This window comes from Ictidomys tridecemlineatus, chromosome 7, assembly GCF_052094955.1.
Source record: "Ictidomys tridecemlineatus isolate mIctTri1 chromosome 7, mIctTri1.hap1, whole genome shotgun sequence".
Taxonomy (NCBI): domain Eukaryota; kingdom Metazoa; phylum Chordata; class Mammalia; order Rodentia; family Sciuridae; genus Ictidomys; species Ictidomys tridecemlineatus.
The window spans coordinates 9,096,617-9,116,526 of record NC_135483.1 but is presented as its reverse complement, the minus strand read 5'-3'; the positions used below and the strand labels follow the sequence as shown (position 1 = coordinate 9,116,526).

The 19,910-nt window shown below is 42.4% G+C and overlaps 1 protein-coding gene across 8 annotated transcripts in view; it reads right to left on the bottom strand.

The window, feature by feature from the left end:
• Tmem71 (transmembrane protein 71) overlaps positions 1–11,983 on the bottom strand; it is a 37,866-nt gene extending 25,883 nt beyond the window's left edge. Inside the window, exons 1-5 of one of the 8 annotated variants that reach the window (XM_021722339.3) lie at positions 11,731–11,866; positions 10,120–10,201; positions 8,842–8,902; positions 5,220–5,432; positions 1,749–1,921 (exon numbers count right to left, since the gene is read on the bottom strand). In XM_021722339.3, coding sequence (XP_021578014.2) covers positions 1,749–1,921; positions 5,220–5,432; positions 8,842–8,902; positions 10,120–10,165 — 493 coding nt within the window. In that variant the 5' untranslated portion in view covers positions 10,166–10,201; positions 11,731–11,866. Of the gene's footprint in view, positions 1–1,748; positions 1,922–5,219; positions 5,433–8,841; positions 8,903–10,119; positions 10,202–11,619 lie in introns of all 8 variants that reach the window. The other 7 variants (XM_078016696.1, XM_040293637.2, XM_078016697.1 and 4 more) reach the window with 7 other exon arrangements.
• Positions 11,984–19,910: the final 7,927 nt, after the last annotated feature.

Below are 19,910 nucleotides of genomic sequence, written 5' to 3'. Positions count from 1 at the left end.
CTTCTGCTTAAAGTCCTCCTGAAGGAGCCTTCTCTGGCCACCTAATTTCAGCCTGCAATCCCCATCACCTCACCCCGAGTTGTTCTTCATTCCACTCATATTCTTAACATGCTATATAATTTACTTATTGTCCATTTCTCCCCAACACACACACACACACGCACACACACACGCACACACACAAATGCAAGTTCCATGAGAATAAGTAATTTTGTCTATTTCTGTCGCCACTCTGTCCAGTATGGAGTATGTCCAATAAGTCATTTTGTCTGTTTCTGTTGCCACTCTGTCTAAGCAAGCCCACGTGTCTCCTAACACTTGCTGGGATGCTGCCTGCTCTGAGATCCTCCAGGCTCCTCCTGCCACATGGCTGGCCTTCAATGAAATCTCCCAAATGAATGGAGGAATGGATTCCGGTAGAGTAAGCAACCTGAGAACAGTGACAGGAAGACTGTGGTCCATTGGGAAACTCAGGGCAGATGAGAGTGGTCTGAGTGGAATGCACGGAAGAGAAGAAGATGAAGTTGAAGTCAGGACAGTGGCGTGGGCATGGGAGAAGTGCAACTGTAGAGGCCCCATGACCACAGGGCTTCACCCTTGGTTTAACGCTCTGCTGTCCACATTTGAAACTCCTGAACCTTTTTTTAACGAGATGCCCTGAATTTTATTTTTCACTAGATTCTGCACAATTAATCCATTTCTGGTTGGGAAATATGAAAAATTGAAAGAAACTGTATATTAAGAAGGAATAGCAAGGCCACATACTTGTCTTGGGAAGCCCATCCTCTCAGCAATTTGGAGGATGGAACGGGGAAGCTAGAAATATCCTTCTAGCTCATCTCCACCAAGCGAGCCCACATGTCTCCTAACACCTGCTAGGATGCTGCCTGCTCTGAGATCCTCCAGGCTCCTCCAGGCAGAGCTAACGTGGCTTTCCCTGGCTCACCGCCGGGCATTCTCTCTACACATGGCTCATGCCTCTGCTACAGTGCTGAAGGTGTCATACTGCAATTATTTGCAAACACACTTACCTCCCTATCTTCAACCAGTAGTTTACCAAGATTGGAGTCACGTCTTATTCAACTTTGAGGAATATGTGCTTAGTATGACTGCCAACAGAGCAGGTGATCAGTCAGGAAGTTTGAAAAATGAGTGAATAAATAAGAAAATATGCTTTGGCATTACATCACTGTGGTTATACATGTTTGCATGTATGCACACATAAGCACATATATATGTATATTTTTATTATGCAATATACGCAATTTATGTTATATGTGATGTTATCTATTTCAAGAGAAATACATATGCACATATATGTATATATCTTGTTTTTCAAAGAAGAAATTGAGATGCAGCAAAGTAATTATCCCAATGTGTCCAGACTAGGACTTGAACCCTGAATCCAGTACACCTTCTCTAATAGAGGTCTTTTAAATCTGACTCCAGTATCATTTCTCCACCAGTATCCCATACAGGAAAAGATGCTTCAGGGAGGTGAGAGTATTTCCTGAGCATTATCAACTTACTATTCTACACATTAACATCAGGGTGTTCTGTGCCACAGGGACACCTATACATTTCCATCATATAAGTCCTGTGGAGAGAATTGGGGTAAATTTTTAATGTGGTCCATCCTCTTTATCAAATTCACTCTCGCCTTTGGATCTGACTTTGGTCCTGGACCACATGGCTGCCACTACCAATTTGGATGACGCCTCATTCTGGAAAGTAAGACTCAAACTCACCATTCTCGCTGCTGTGGTATGGATCCAGCCTCCTGGCACCCTCCAGCCAGATGTCCTCATGGGGGGAAGTATCAGAATCACCCAAGACACTTCCACACAGCCAGGATTGGGAGGCACTGAGGCTGAAGAGAGAAGGAAGGGAGCGGCGGATTCTCTTCTTCCTCCTGAATATTCTGGGAGAAAACAAAAGTGACCTGGTAAACTGTGAACAGCAGTCACTGTGCCCCATGGAAGGACTGTACACAGTATATGTGTCTGGAGCACGAGTCTGGTCACTCCATTAATTCCACAGAAGTTAATTAAAATTCTACCTTGTGCCAAGTCCTTGGATCAATGTCAAGGATATGAGCTAAAGACTAAACCATGTGTACCCAAAGGTCACAGTCTACTCTAAGAGAAAGACAAACAATGCAGGTCTAGCTGGTGCTTTCCTAGAACCTGTTGTGTCCAGGTGGGTTTCTCAGTCTTCACCTGGATATTCAGGTTACCTTCAAGCAGCCCTATGAGGTGGGCACTAGGATGACTCCATTTCTGCATTAAGGAAACTGAGTCCTAAAGAGGTTTAGTTACCCGACTGAGGTCATCCAGCTATCAAGTGGACAGCCTGGCTTCCAGTCTGGTCTAGATCACCAAAAAATTAGGGGGTATGTGCTTTTAGGTAGGGGATATATGCCTCTCCAGAGGCAGGCTGGAGAGCATGGGGAAAGGCATCCCTCACTGAGAATTGAAGGAGGCTTTGTGGAGTGAGATCCAGGTTGCAAGAGCTTGCCCTGCTCACTGATGGACAAGTGGGTCTCATTAGGTCATGCTGGAATTGTGGCTAGAAAGGTAAACATGGGCAGATAGTGAAGAATCTTGTCTATTTGGGGAATGAGGCAAGATTTAATGTTAATGTAAAAGGAGACCAACCCCAGGAGCATGTCAAAGGGGAGTAAAGGGTGGTGACCTGCTTGGGTTTGCATTTCCAAAAGATTCTGGGCCACAGAGAATGGCTCAAAGGGGCCAGACCAAGGACAGAAAGGATATTCAAAATATACAGCAACACAAGGTGGTTGTCAGCCAAGCCTGCATTATGCACACCCTGGAGAAGATAATCAGGGCCTGAAGCAAAGCCCAGAAGGGCAAAGAGGAAATGGGACACTTTTCCCATTACAGCAGGCCTCCCTGCCACGGGCATCTCTAGCTGCCATCAAGGTGTCTTTGAACTGAGTGCTCTCTCATATTCACATGGATTGCAGCAGGCATTGAGCATTCTTTTTCCTCTTGGTTCCCCACGAGGGTGACCTCAGTCCTAGGGAACCTTGGCAGAAATGGGGCCTTGGTTGAGAAACTCGTTTTTGGGACCACTCTCTCTGTCATCAGTTTCAAGTAACAGCAAGTTAAGAAAAATGATAGAGTTCATGATCATGAATAACTTCCTGGTGAAAATGAATCAAATTTGAAAGATTTTTGCAGGTTCTAAAATGAGATCATCTTAAGCAGTAATTAGAAAATTTCTATGTACTCATATATTGATTAATTCACCCAGTAAGTCTTCATTAAGCACCTATTATTGGAATGAACACCTATCAAATTTGAGAACAAAATGTATGGATAAAACATCATCTGTAAGGTCAAGAATATCTCTACAATAGGATCGAGTTAAAAGTGGTGGTTAGAAACTTGTTCTCTCAGGTCAGAGAACCTGTTTTGGAATCCTGGTTCCATTTACTAGCTCTGCAAGCTTGGGGAAGTTACTTACTTGGACTTACGTTTCCCGTGTATTCATGGAAATGGTGATACTAGAATCCAAGTTGGAATCAAATGAGAGTGTGTACTTAAATGGTTGAGATAGTATCTAGCATACAGTAAATAAGAAATGATATTGGTTTTTCATTTATTTAACAAACATTAGTAGTTATGATTAAGGTAAACTGGGAGAAAAAGAAATGGAGTAAAATTCTCCTGAAGGAGGTCCCTGGGCCATGTCAGAAAGAGCCACTGTGCAGTAGCCTGGAGAGGTCCTGGAAGGTGGGTAATCCCAGACAGTCAGAGTGCATAGACCTAAGCAAGAGGGGATGGTGGTCTGTAGAAAGACAGTGGCCTTAAGGACGGAGAGGAGGAGAGCGACTCTAAGTGGCCTTGGGCAGTCGACTCATCTGCCTTAGCCACTGTGGCAGAAGCAATAAACGTTCTACGTAACTATTCTGCTCTTCTTCCTGGGCACACACTAGCCTATATTTCCCTGATCTCTTGCCACCAGGAGCAGCCATGAGCCACAGGGTCTTCCAGTGGAGTGTGAGCAGAAACTCAGCCCAACTACAAAAAGTGGACTAGCTGTTGTGTATCACTAGGATTTTGTCACTGTTCTGACATGGGAGTTCCAGAAAAGGACGGGCTCTTTCAGGAAGTGAACTCTAGCTTTGTCAGCTGGATGTGAAACGGGACCAATCACCCAAAGCAGAAATAAAGGAAGGGTGTGTTCGCAGGGAAGAAGATGAATGGATTCACTCTGGATCAGTGACACAGGATCATTGGGTCAATAGCTGAGTGATGCAGTCAGCATGTGGGTGGTTCTACAGCAAAAGAAAATAGACCTGATTGCCCAAATTCCCTGATCCAAAGGGAATCCATTTGTCTTCTTTCCTCCAAACACACCTTTCTTTGATTTCTGCTTTGGGTGACTGGTGCCACTTCATAGCCAGTTGACAATGCCGGGGTCCCACACTTCATCAAAGTGCCCTTCCTTTTCTGAACTCCCACCTGAAAAGCATCCGGACCGTGCCCCTTTGCTATCCGGTCTATGTGCCACCCTCCCTCTTATCCTAGTCCTGCGTCCTCTCAGTCTGTGGTACCCTGCCTTCAGTTTTTTGTCTTCTACTCACTTTCCACTTGGATTCCCGCCAGTCCATCCTCTGAACAGCAATCACTGCTGTCCTTCTGGGAACTGACCAGACAGTTGGTCAGTGGCTCTTCCTGATGTAGGCACTGGAGCCCACCTGCCTGAGCCTGGTGGGGACCCCACCTTGGTGCTCAGCCTGCTTTCCCACAGACACTCCTTCCCTTCCCACCCCAGCTGGACCCTCCTGAGCTACCTGCTCTGCCCGACGCGTATTGGTTTCTCAGCATCCCACGTCTGTGCACTCTTCCCAGGAGGTCCCTCGCCTACACCTCCTGATACCTCACATCTCTCACACTCCAGTCGCCGGCACCAGCTCTAGAACGCCTGTTTTAAACCTGTACCCAGGTAAACTGGCCTCCTGCTCTTTCCTTCCACCACCCCCATACAGATTCCTGACCCGGCACCTGGATCACTCCACTTTACTTTGGCTCGTTTTCAAGTCAGCCGTCATTGTCCCTTCCTAGCCTTTGGTCCCCACAATCCGGAGCACTAATGAGCTCCTGAAGGATGGCTGCTGAGTGGGTGAGGGAACGAGCCCTCTGAGGCTGGAGGGGACTTGAGCCCCCCCTTAGGTAACAGCCTCCACTCACCTGACCAGGTTCTCCTTGTACATGACGGTGGTCTGGGAGGGGTTCAGAGTTATGTTGCCGTCTTGGTCACACAGGAAGCTGTCCTCCGTCCACACATAGTAGCCGTTGGTGAGGAGTCTGGGGCTGCGGCGACAGGTATAATAGGAGCCTGTCAAGGGGTCGATGGAGCAGCATTCGAAGGGACTCCCACCGTCCAGGAAGTCGAAGGCCAGGCTGGAGAGGGAGCACAGAGGGTCTGTGAGGGCGCCGTGCTGCAGCCACACAGCCGCAGTGCCCAGCTCCCGGGAAGAAAGGGGGCCGTTTCCCATTTGCTCTATTGGTTACTTCCTGGACCCTCATGGCTGTCACTCTGGCCTTTTGGGATTCAGCGTTGAACCACGCGACGTGTAGCGCCTCTTTCTATTTTACACTTTGGTGAGAACCATGTGGCTAAGCAGCATCTTCCCCACAGGAGGAGCCTTCACTCTTGACATGAGTCCATTTTCTTGGGTGGAAAAATTGCAAAACAGCCTTTCTGGGATGTTGGAAATCGATAATTCCCTTCGCCCCCCTTGAGTGCCATCTGCCACATCCTTACTCTTCTCACTATAACTGAGAAATTATAACGTCTCTTTTCCTTCCATCTTCCACCTAACAGCCACTCCGCTTCAGGAAGACACTTTCTGTGTCCTGCATGGGTTCTCTGTTTTCCACACTAACACTTTTCCAGTTCATTTAACTTGACTTTATATGACACAATGTGGTTTTGATCTCTTTGCGATCATATTTTGACTGCTATTCTCTATTTTTCAGCTTTTAAATCATCTTTTCACGTATTGTGCCCAGCATGGAAACCCAGCCTTTTAAATGTGACTGTCTAATTAAAGACATGAGTCTATAATGAGGGAGGTGACAGTCCCGTCTTTAATGATGAAGCCCAAGTCATGTTAGCCTGATTCTTTTCTTTCTTTTTCTGTAGTCACCACCAACTTATCATCATACAACTGAATTGATAATCGATTTCCAGACTTTCTCCAATATACTTAATCATAATCCCCCCACCCAGTGTTATGATCAATCATTCAATTATCTTAGAAAGTCAATATATAATAAAGACAAATAACAAAAGTCTTTTATGTAGATAAAGCTGGGTTTACAACTGAGATTGAATCCTGATTCTGCCACTTGCTAATTATTTATACACCCTAAGATTTAGCTTTCTGTAAATGCAACCTATACAACAAGCTTTACCCAAAGCCAACCTTGTAGAGTTGCTATGAAGATAAAATATCATCATTTCATCATTACATGGAAGGTTAATACCTCTATCTTCCATCATCCAGGTGCTGTGAACTAAATCTATTGCCTAGTATTTGAACAACCCCGAGTTTTGCGCTTTTGGTATTTGGGAGGACTTGGATTATACCATGACATTTTTAATGTATTTACATAATGTTGTTCAAAACTGTTATCCCTGGAATTAATATGTCCTTAATTCAAACCTGTGATGAAAATTTTGAACAGTACAGGTAGAGATTCTTGGGAATCACCAGGATTTTGCAGATATGCACTGACCCACCTCATTTTTGGTTATTGTTCCCCTTTTTAGTAGTTTAGAAAATGGAGACTCCAGTAGGATAGTTAATTGTTCAAGATCTTAAGACTTGTGATTGGAAGAGGCAAAATAAGAATATACATCTTTTGTCTCCTACCTTGTGATTTTTTCCTCTATACCATTTTCCCTCCTCAAGAATTAATCTGGAACACATCTGAAATCCCAGTTTCTTGGGAGATTGAGGCAGATGGATTCCAAGTTTGAGGCCAGCCTAGGCAACTTAATGAGACCTTGTCTCAAAGTTAATTTTCCTTTTTAAAAGGGCTGGGAATGTTCCTCTATGGTAGAGCACTTGCATAGCATGCGTAAGACCCTGGGTTCAGTTGCCTAACCACACACAAACAAACAAACAAAAATCAACCGGGTGACTCTAATGCACTGGACATGTAGGAGATACAGACTTCCAGACCTGCATTTCCATGAGCCCTCTAACTCCCAAGGTTTCAACCTTGAACATGAGTCAACAGCAGTCTCTTGCACCCCAGGTGTCTCCCCTTTCTACTCCTCTTAACTTTGTCTCCTCTGTCTTGATTGTAGACAAAATAGAGATGTTTTTCCAGACACCCACACTATAGTAAGAAAGAGCTGCTTCCCCCAACACTTTGAGGTGTAGCACAATTACCTCTAGATCTTGATGTAACTCTTCAGTTCTGCAGTAATAATTGCAAAAGCTGAGTTTTCCTACAAGGTCCCTTCCAGCTGGATTCAGGACTCCAACCTCACTCAAAGCCAACAACTAACTCAACTGCCCAAAGACCATGTCTTGTCTTGCTTTGAGAAGTGACTGACCAGGCTTTGGAAGAGCCTGGAGCTCAGCTTTCTAGGGTATCACAAAGATTGACTGGCATTGGTGAAGGGACAAACACTTCTAGGGTGTAAAAAACAGTGCAGCATACAATTAATCCCACATCGATGGAGCACTAATGAGCTCCTTAAGGATGGCCGCTGAGTGGGTGAGGGAATGAGCCCTCTGAGGCTGGAGGGGACTTGAACACACCCTTCTTCTATGTATCTCCCTCATGCTCCGCTGAATCCCTTTTGTTTTCAATTTAAAAGCCTATCCATGATTAATATATTCACCCAAGTTCTTAAGGAAATGCTGTTTAAATAGGTATTATTTATTGGAACTTTTCATGGGTCTGGACCCACATTTTTTTTGTCTGCTCTTCGCTAATCTCTCTAAATATAAGTATCACTGTTCACAACCTTGTACAGCAGGGAAAAAATGAGATGCAGAAGGGCAAATTACTTGGATATTTTACACAGCTTGTATGTGGCAGAGCTATGATGTGGGTGGACCTAGTTGATCTGACTCTAAAGCATGTGCTCTGTCCACAGTTCTGTTCATTCAACCAGAGCTGACTCTTTTGGTAGCTCAGGAACCCTAGAATTAATTAACTGGAAGGGGCAAGTTCTAATATCAGTGACTGACCCCTTTATGGGCACATTTCACAAAATGCATGGGAAAGTTAAACTTCTGAGGGTCCGGAAAAAAAGGAAGGAAGGAAGGAGGGAGAAAGAAAAGAAAAGTCTGTGTAGTACTTGAACAAAATGGTAGCATCTACTTGTGTGAGTGAAGTGTGAAACTTAGGCAGCTTATGCATTGGTGTAAAATAATATGGCTTTATAACATGAGCTAGGAAGACATATTTAAGAGACCATTACGGACGTATAATACGTCAAAATACACTCTACTGTCATGTATATCTCAAAAAAACCCAAACAAATAAAAAGAGAGAAACCATTGATGTGAGAAAAAGTAACCACTCATCAGTATTCACTATAGCTTTTCCACTCAAGAAAGAAACAATTTATATCTGCCTGCACATTCACACTAAAAAAAAAAAAATCAAAAATCAAAAATAAAATCCATCCTCAGATTAGTTTTTGTTTTGTTTGTGCTTGAAAATATATAACCACATCAAAACCAGAAACCAGATGATCGCTCAAATGATATTTTCAAATCAGGACAAAATAAGACATACAGGAAGGGAATTTGATTTCATGGTGAAAAGCTTGGCGGCATACCTTGGGAAAATGCAGGAGGGAGCCAGCTCTCCAGTACATTCTCTGTTGGACCTGGTGGAGCCTGCAATGCAAATGGGAGACGAATTCATGGCACCTCACCAAGACACAGGATCCTGACAATGGTGGCAATGAGACGGTTGGTGTCTCAGCCTAAGCAAGAAGACTTCAGCTAGCCCAGCCTTGCTACTAATCAGCCCAACACAACTTGTCACCAGGTCTCCATGGAAAGAAAGAAAGGATGTTGGGGCTCTAAAGCACTGCTGTAAGAAGGGACAGAAGTTTCTGTCCCTTCTTACAGCAGTGCTTTAGAGGTTCCTCAGTGTAAGATGAGGCAATAATAAGTCCTTGGCATCCAAATGAGCTTGTGAAAGGAAGGAAGAAAGCATCGAGTAGGGAAGAGACCAATGTCAATCGCCCAAAGACTTACTGTAGTTACTGTAGTTTACTCAGTAACCTGAGAAATTCAGTCATCAGCCCCAATTCTCCCTCCTTAGTGCATTCTAAGAAAGTTCTGTAAAGTTGTGAGCAGAACACATTAAAGATGTTTCATTTGTTTTGTTTTTAAATATGCAATTTTCCAATGTTCGAAGCCAATGAGTATTCCTCATTAAAAAAAACAAAAAGTCACCTATTCATTGAGTCCAGCTTAACAGTGGACCTGGCAACTTCCCTTGGGGAGAATTGCTACAGATTAATATTCTAAACTCCAAAACAGCACTTAATACTGTGCAGAGAGGTGTCAATACTTATAACAGACAGGCTCCAAGAGACTGGATTCCATGACTGACAATCACCAAGACAAAGAAAGGAATTTAGACTTTCAGATTGGGCTGTTTGATTTGTCAGGAGAAAATCGTGGGTGTGTGAAGGAGGGTTAGAATCGAGGTTTGGGGAGAAAATAACAAGAGGAAGGAAGAAACTTGAAACCACTACCGTTTTTTAACAACGCCCTTATTTTCTGCAAGTAGCTATCAAAATCATTCAGCATTTTTTATAGACAGTTTTGCATCTTAATAGTAGCTGATAAACAATCTCCTTTCACATTTATGCACAGGCATCTAAAAAAGTAGTGAATTTTTTTCTACGAAAAAAAAAATACCACATTTCTCTCAAGGAAAGAAATGAAGTCAAAATCATCACGGTGGCGCACACTGGCATTTAAGAAGCTAAGCTACTGACAGATGGTTAATGGTCTAAGTATCAGCAAAATCAAAGCAAGGAAATTGCTAAAAGGCGTCTAATCGTTCAAAAGATAATTGCGTATAGCAGTTCTCCTACATTTACTTGCTACTGGTGTTGACATCAGTTGAGATATTCGGTACATCTTGGGAAGGCCGCTTGTTCAAACTTCACAGATTTTCTGCAAAAGATGTTTAAAAAAAAAAAAGCAAAAGATGGACTATATATCAAAAATGGAAAAATGATGCCAAAACAGATGGCATCTACTAATTGCACTAGTCAGATTTGTTTACTGAAATAGTACAGAGATATAGGATTGAAGGCAGGAGACCAGATTGTGGGGTTTCTGTAAGGTTGTATCTGCCTCAGTGATTTTGTGTTCTGTCTTCCATTGTCTTGGGACACTGAATCATCTTTTTCTTTAAATAAGGATAATGTCTTACTTGGGAAAGCCAGACTTACAAAGGTTGATTTGTCATCCAAATATAATAATGAAAGTGAGTTATTTAACCAGGAAGTCTGAAAAATGACTGCTTCCAGAAAACTCCAAACAAACTGATTCGTATTTAAACCATCCAGCACAGATCAACTTCATTATCAAGTTTCCAGCTGTGCTCGGGAGGGTGTCTGTCTTTTGCCCAAACAACTTGAGCCACTGACAGGTAGTCACAGAGGGTCAGGGCTTTCTTTATGGTTAATATCAGTCTGATATCAGGCTGGACATTCCTAAATAGCATAAGCATCATTGCACTAAAAATAGCATAACACTGGGAAGATTTCAGATCTCAGCTCCTGTGAGCATTTAATTTACCTTGTTGGTTTACCAATTCAGCACACATAAAAGTGTATAAATTATATAATCTTAAATCACTTACCTCTCATCAAATAGATCTACCTGCTATTGACCACTGAAATGTGTAAATATCAATCTACTCATAGCTTTGTGAAGTAGGACTATGATTTTCTGAGTCACCGCCTCTGTCCAACTTATTGAAGTGCAAAGGATTGTTTTTGTGGTTTTAACACAATAAAATTCATCAGGTGATTCTCAAGCTCCATGCTTATTGTTTTAATAAATTATATAAAAACCTTGATAGGAATTATAGAACTCAGCTTACAGTAAGTACCCTTCATGGATGTTAAATGAACTTGCTAGCATTCCTTGGACAAAAATCTCTAAATCTAAAAAACGCACATTAGTAAATTTCACTTGTTAGTAATAAAAATATATTGTTTACAATCTAATACATTAGTATATCATTTGTCATTTTCATTTTTGATCAACATAATATCAATTTGTCCAACATAGATTACCCTATATTGCCCAATGCTAGTATTTTTCAAGCACTAGGTGTTGTTTATTTTTTTCCCCCTTGTACTGGGAATTGAACCCAGGGCTCACACTGAGCTGTGTCCCCAGCCCTTTAAGCTCATTTTAAGCCAACAAACCCTGCAACAGAAAGTAAGGTCTTGTTGTTGTCTTATAAATATCAGTGGCACTCTACAAGATAGTACGCTGACAGTTAATTGAGAATTAGTAACAGTGAAAACGACTTCAGTTAGAGCTCTAGAACCTTTCAAAAAACAGAGTCTGTTTACCAGTTCCTTCCAAGCAACACATGTTGCTCGGAAAATACTTTGCCCATACGTGCTCCTTCCGGAGGGAATCCCTGATCTCTTCTTCCAATTAATAAATGACAAAATAATTACGGAAATGTGATGCTCCCTGTGGTTGATAGCAGAGAAAGCGAGGACTGAGCTGTTCTTCAACTGAAAGTAAAACATCAGAACGCCAACAGGTGCCGAAGCCTCTTGAAAAAGGAATTTCCATCCCCTCTCCTAATACTTGTTGTGCACATGACTGCAGTGTGCAGAAGTCTGGTGCTCAGGCGACTGTTTCCTAGAAGGGAGGAATGTGTAGTCCTTGGGAAAGGCAGCCTCACGCCCCCCCACCCTGCCCCTTCTTGTTTTCTTTTAAAAACCGCCTACATAACATAGGCAGAGCCAGTGTGAGGTCACACTTCCTGCCAGGCTCCTGCCAGTGGTATTCAAGATAAAGGCAGGGCCAAGATCTCACAGAGTCTCCTGCAGGAGTAGCAGGGGATTTGCAGCCCTTGAGACCAGCTGAATGTACTATGGTCACTACAGGGTGCTTTTCTAAGCCAATGTGTCACCACTATAGCTGCAAGAACATGAGGAAATCTTTCAGTGAAGAAATTCTACTTGCTCATCCTCTTTTTGACATTTAGTTCTGAGTACTGCATAGTCATGCCCTTTATCCAAATCACTTATATTGATAATGCATTGATGCTCTTAAGTTCAAAATGTTATTAAATAACAGGAGCATGATTTTATGCAAGGTCTTTTTATGGTGGTAATGTATCGACCTAGCAAAGTTGGAATAAAAAAAAAAAACTCGATGGGTAGCATTTTAGACTTTATATTTTAGTAGCACCCAAAGAACTTGGTACTGTTTGTGAGTCCCCACACTTCTGTGTTACTGAAGAGATAAAAGAAATATGTGTTCCGGGAACATTGAGGTAGCATTGGGTACTGGAAGGTGTGTGGGTTTTGAAGTCACACAGAATGAGTTTCAAACTCTCTGCTGTATTGGCTATGTGGCCTCAGACTTGGGAATTCAGCTTTTAGAGTTGCAATTTTCTCAACTATAAATATAATATCACATACTTCACAGGATGATTTGAAGAATTAAATGAGAAGAAAGAAGAGGGAAGTCATGAAGTCAACACTAGCCTGCAGGATGCACTCCTTCCGGTTTTCTGCAAGCCCACACCTCGTCTGAGGCCTCTGTGGGGAGGCTGGCAGAAAAGTTTTCAGCCATTGGTTCTCAGGGTCCCTTTAACTTTGAGGTTCTGCTGCATGACAGAGTCTTCTGTAGAACATGACCCAGGCAGCAAATGCCATCAGCAGGACTCAAATCCTGGTAGGACAGTTCCTGCTTGTACTCTTAACTGGGAAACAATAATAGTCCTATCAGATGTTTTCTAGGAGCCAGGTCCTATAGTAAGCATTGTACATAGAGGCCTTATTTGAGCTTCACAGTATCCTAGAAAGCAAGTTGAATGATCATCCACTCCAGCTGGAGGTGCAGGGAAGGCGGCTTCCTCTCCACACTGCAAAGGGCTGGTATCCAGGCTTGAGGCTCCCCATATCTCTCCTGTCCTCAGGCTCTCTCAATCCTAGTTCAGATTGGAATCTTTAAACTCCGTGTACCCTGTGCCCAGAAGGTCTCCCTACTAGTCACAGGGTTTCCTTCTGCACCTCCCTCAACTCCTCATTCAGCACCTCCTTGCTAACTTGATGCTCCTCCTTAGTAGGTTTCAGCTTGCAATATCCCCTGCACTTCATTCCTGGTAACGATCAACACATTCTCCACTTAGAAAATAAGCTTTAGAAGGCTAGACAACTTTACCATTTTCCCTAATTTCTCTTTTCCCTGTATGAAGAATAGTGCACTCCATGTGATAGGTTATCAATTAGTATTTGTGGAATCAATGAACAAATGAATGGAAATCCAGGCAGCTGTGACTTCAGAACCTTTCTTCTTCCTTATGCTAGAATTTGGTGTTTCCAGAAGTACATTCCACAGAATGCTCAGCCCTCTGCTATTAACAGAGCATCCTGTGGGATGTACTTCTAGAAACACTAAGCTCTAGCATATGGAAGTGTATATGGGGAATTTAAGTACAAAAAAATCCTAGAAAAAATACACTTTTTTTAAAAAACAGACATCTCTATAGGCTTTCAAAATGATATTGGGCCTTGTGACCATAGATGAGGAAAACAAAATCTTAGAATTTCTTGAAATTATTTGTCCTGGTGAAACTTTCATTCAGATAATATCTCCCAAGACCTGTGTCCCAGAGCTGTGTTTCAGAGGCTTTCCACATGTTGGGAATAACATAGGATCTTATAGAAGTAAGTGGGCCTCGGGAACTGACTGTCCTTAGGATGCACTGTGGTACACAGAATGCTTGAGAACACTGGGAAATTCCCATATAGAGTGCTGATTTAACTGAGCAATTCTTACACTATAACCAATGAACAAACAGGCCTTTTTACTTAACTTTTTCATGTACTCATGATTTTTTCTCCTACCCCAGATTTCATCTCCCTTGGGAACTTTGTGCTTCATTAGATGGCACACCATTCTGTGTAATGGCTCAGGCTGGAAAATTGGGAGAAATCAGTAGCTCCTGACTGTGACATGTTCTCCAGCCCCACTGTATTCTCTGGGGCTAATATTCCAAGTGTCTCTTGGCCTCTCTCCAATACATTTTCCAAGCTCTTCACTAGGAATATCTGGACATGCCACTCCTTGGATTAGACCCGCCAAGGGCTTGCTGTTGCAAAACCATCCCTGTGGCTTATTAGTTTGTGTGAAAATAGTTGTACCTATTTTCTAGCCTCGTACTACATGTCATCCCATCTTTCTTCTAGAATTTAAGCAAACTCACTTTCAGCTCTTCTAGCTTATTCTGGAGTAGTTCTACCTCAGGCCCTTGGAACATGGCTGTTTCCTTCATCTCTTCATCTCTTTTCCAAATAGCATTTTTCTTGGGCACTTTCTCTGACTCTCTTAGACCTGGTTATAGATTTCACAGCACTTTAAGCTTTGCCTTTGGAGCATACATCACAATTTCAGTTAATGAACCATGTTTTTATTGATATTTTTCTCTCCTGCTCCACTGTAAGCTTTGGGGTCATAAGAACCAAGCTTTTATAGTTTGATATTACAGTGTCTACGATTAGCACAGTAGGTACTGTCTTGTGCACGGTAGGTAGTTATTAATATAAAGACAGGATCTTCTGTTGCCTAAATCTGGCCAGGCTCTTTGCCACACATAGCACAGAATTTCATCAGAACCAGAAGGATATGTATAGGCCAAAGCCTGGAAGGGCTAATAATCTGGAAGGAGTTGGCAGCTAACCATTTTATCCCAGCAATTAGGCCACAGTAGAAATCCACCTAAAAATCTTAGTGTTTTGTAGCAATAAACTCTTGTTTCCCCACAAGCTGGCTTTGCCATGGGTCAGCTTGGCTGTGCTGATTACATGGAGGTGCATGTAGGTCAGATTCTGTGGCAGCTCATGCACATTTTCACCTTTGGCTCACTGCGTGGATCGATTCCAAAGCTCTGTCCCTATTGGATCCCTTCCATTGACTTCATAAATCCTGGTCCTGGAGTGATCTGACTCTGAAGCAAGATCATCAGCTTCTCCTGAAAGCTTCCCAGGCAAAGGGGGCTGAGGCTTAGATATGGAAAGAGACCAACATGGCTCTCAGTGACAGGCAGAGATGCATGTTCTAGCTGGCTCCTTTTCCATTCCACTTTTCCCTGTTCTCTCCCCTACTTCATGTCCATCTTCTGAGCCTGAGCAACTATCCTGAGACTCCCAGTTTAGCACCCTTTATAAGAAACAGCCAAGCTGGACTCTCTCACCAGAGTCCATAATTGCATGAGGCTTAATGCTATTTTAACATCTGCACATTGTCCTTCATTCCTGGTTCTGCTTCTCTGTCAGTCTGGTGAGCACCCTCTGCCCTAGGTTGGCTGCACGTTGGCTGTAGCCGTCCTTCCATTCCAGGAGCAAGGCTGGAGGGTCAGCCTCCATGGGGATAACCCCTTCTTAACTGAGAGGGAAGAGAAAAAGAGAGCTGGCCGAAGCACTAATGGCATTTAAAACGTTTATTTTTTATTTATTTATTTTGATACTGGGGATTGAGTCCAGGGGTGCTTCACCACTGAGCCACATCCCAGACCTTTTAATTTTTATTTTGAGAAAAGGATCTCCATAATTTGCTCAGGGCCTCGCTGAATTGCCAAGGCTGGCATCAAGCTTTCAACCAATCATCCTGCCTCAGCCTCCTGAGTCCCTGGGATCACAGATGTATGCCACTCCCAGAACTGTCCTCTGAAATTTCCACTCATGCATCATTGGTCAAAGAAAGTTGCATGGCCAGGTTGGGTGTCATTGGGAAAGAGAAGTACACTCCACCAATGGAGTGTCACTAGGCAACATTGTGGGAAATAATACAAAGGGAAACAGGAAGGAGGGAAAAAGTGGGAATCATTGTATAATTTATTACCTTATTAAATTTAGTCTATTCGCTTTAGCAAATTTAGTCCTCCACTTTAGTGACAAATATTTAGATCTCTTTCTTTGACTTTAAAAATGTGTATTTGCTGCTTCTTCCTAAAGGACACCCCAAAATCCCATTTGGTCAAGGCAGTATACTTCAAGTTCAGGATTTTATAATGATCCCTGCCTCAGTGTGGTTCCTCTTGAAATGAAGACTTCTGAACCATTTCCCCCCTCTGCCCACACTCTAATACTGGGAGAAGAACAGAATAACATCCACCAAAGCTCTCCTACTTAGAAAGGTGAGTGATGGTGGTCATCCAGGAGTAGCGCACATGTGGGTGCTCTGAACAGAAAGCCCAGATGCTGTGCAGGCCCTGGACCCTGTGGGGGATGTTCCCTGATGCAGGCTCTGGTTCTGCAGCTCAGGCAATCATCTGTGGTTCTTTTCTCTACCCTCTGGAAAGAAAAAGTGCTCCTTTTTCATTGCTCTCATCAATCTCCTCCAAAGATTAGAGAATATGACTTCCCTGGGTAATGTTTTCAGCTTGTACAGGTTGGCAAATGGAAAATTATTTAGAAGTTTCAGTCACCTTGAAACCAAGTTAGCACCCCTTTAGTTGTGCATTTCATTATAAACACATTGAGCATTTTTTTTTCCTATTTTATCCCAGCAAGTGTCCTATGCCTATATCCATTCCATACCTGTAATTCTTTTGAGACCTACTTAACTTTTTTGTGTGTGTGCTGGGGATTGAACCCAGGGGCACTTTACAAATGATCTACACCCCCAGACCTTGCTTTATTATATATTTTGAGACAGGTTCTTGCTAAATTGCTCAGGTACATCACTAAATTGCCGAGATTGCCGAGTCCTACTTCAAATTTGTGATCCTCCTGCCTAAGCCTCCCAAATTGCTGGGATTACAGGTGTGCACCACCTCTCCAGGCAACCTCTTTCTTTTCACTTGCTGGCACTTTGAACTTACCAGGTTACCCATTTCTTGGGTTTCAGGTGTCCTATGAATACTTCATGGATTCTGTCTTTAAAGATTTTTCAAATGGTTTTTATGAGAACTAGATGACGTTGGCAATATAAGTTCAGATCAGATCCTGAAATCCAAATGCCACCAAAGTGTTATCCAGCCAGTAGGTAATATGGGAGTAAGGATAGGGATTACACATATCAAAAGTTGGAGAACATAAGAATAATTCAGTTTTGAGTTATGTTACAATATAGACAAATAAATCATAAAAATATCAAACCAAGTAGATTTGCACATATTTAAATTGTCTCACTTTAATTCCCTTGTAATAACAACAGAGTGTTTCACGTCCAGTCAGTGATAGAAGAATGAAATCTCTAGCAGTTTCTTCTGAGTTTTAGAATCTAAAATCTCTACATGGTTAAATTCATAGCAGAACTTTCATTATTTGCCTTTAGACTTGACTTTCATACAACTGACATTCTCAAACTTCATTTATTGCTGATGTGTCTTTTTGGAATTATGTAATATTTCCTGCAACTAGAATTCCTGTCTCCTGAAAGTGCTTTAGGTAAATGAGAGTTCATATTCAAATGTCAGGTTTTTGGTTTTGTTGTTGTTGTTGTTTTTTGATAGCAAGAGATAGAGAAAGGGATGGAAAGAGATAGATTAAGAAATGAGGGGGCAGAGGAGGGGGTCTACAGAGCAGGAGATTAATTAGTTAGTGGAAACGCTGTAATACAGTGTTAGTAGAAGCATACATCCCAGGCAGCAATAATGGTGTTTGTTTCATCTCTGTCATCTCCAGCAGCAAACAAACAGCTAGTTGGATGCAAAGTAAGTTCTCAGACATTGTGTTTTCATGGAATCACAGAAAGAGAAACAGGACTTCTCTTGAAGATTGTAATGAGTAAATAAACGGGTCTCTGAAAAAAGTAGAAAGGACATTAGGAGACACTGGGCATCTGTACTAAGTTTGCAAAAAATGTAAATTGTGTTCTACCCAAGTCTAAAAGGAATTAGGTTTAGAATTTTTGTTTACACATAAGGAAAAGTGAATCAGAGAAGTATCCCAAACATAGTGAGAAAGTGTCAGGTCTAATGTGAGAGGCCATCGTCACACGTGATTTGAGTTACCTCGCTGTCTGGACTAGAGGCCCTTATGCACAGCTGTGTCAGAGCTTTCCCCACCCTTCTCCAGGTCTGAGGGTTTGTCCGAGCAGGGGCGTGTCTGGCCACTACCCCAAAGGCCCAATCGCCTCCCCTGACCTTGGGATGCTGCTCCTCTTAATCTTTTTTGGATGGGATTTTCCCCAGGATTTTTTGTTCCCCAATAAAAGTCCACTCCCTGGACATTGGGTCAGGAGAGACGATTGGGTCTTCGGTGTAGTGGCCAGACAAGTCTCTGTTCTGACAAACCCTCAGACCTGGAGAAGGGTGGGGAAAGCTCTGACACAGTTGTGCCTAAACAGGTCTCCTCCAGCCAGGGAGGTAATTCAAATCATGTGCGAGAATGGCCTCCCACAGTCTAACATAAAATTCTCAGTCTTATTTCAAATCTCTAACTCTGATGGGTTTTATATTTTCAGTTGCTTTTTTTTTAAAAAAAAAAAAAAGGTGGTGGGGGAGAAGCAAATAGTAGCAAGACACAAGTTAATGGATGGACTTCCTTCAAATTTGCAGTTTCCTATGATCTTCAAGACATTTATAGTTGAAAAAAAGAGAAAGAAAAAAGAAAGCCAAAGGGTGTTTACACTCATCCTGGAGAAACTGGCTTTGTTGAAAGTTTTGCAAAAATGCAAAGGAGGAAGTAATACAATACCTGACCACAGAGTGTGCTGCCTCAGAATTTCTACTAAGGCAGACTGGAGGCAGGGTGAGGCTTATGCTGACAAATTCTCTACCCCTGCTCCCCCACCTTCCCCCAGAAGCAAACTGTTCTATCTGAGCATCTAGCAGTTACCTTGGAGATGTTGTTTTTGTTTTGTTTTGTTGATACTGAGATAAATTGCAAATGACCAGTTGCAAGTGACCCTGCTTGTTGCCCCAATGCTAAGACATACTGTATCCAAATTACCTCTTTGCATGCTAGGCTACTGAACTACCCTGTTAAATGCCTTAAGATCAGGAATTAAGCATATTCATCATTATGTTCTTTGAACCCTAGTGTACTTGGCACATTGTAGATAATGCTCATGGGAAGAAATGGAAGTATAATCATATTTTTTTGTCAGCACTTGAATCACAATTATCAAAAATGAGGCATCGTTAGTCACAGAGTCTGCAGAGAACCCTCCTTTGAAGATCACTTCTCCTTCAAAGCATTGTCCCAACACTTCTTCCTTATGTCTTCTTCCCTGACTTATTGAGTCGGAATGAATCTATTCCATTAGGAGCTCTACTTCAAACAGGTTTGTATTTAGGTTCATACTGGATTTTGTAGTTTCTATCATACAGGTCACCTTCATATGGGTACCTAGTTTTATTTTTCTTCATGAATATGAATTTCCAGCAATAGGTAGGAATTAAATAAAAATTTGTAGAGTGCTATGAACTGAATGTTTGCATCACCCTAAATTCATATATTAAAGATCCAGTCCTCATATGATGGTATTTGATCGTGAAGGCAGAGCCCTCAGGAATGAGATTAGTGCCTTTAGAAGACATAAAAGAGATCTCTCTTCATCGAGGTCACACAATGGATACTGTGGGAAAGTGTCCAGCTGCAAATCAGGAAGAGAGTTCCAGGAACCAAATGGATGGGCATTTTGATCTTGAACTCCCTGGCTTCAAGAATGG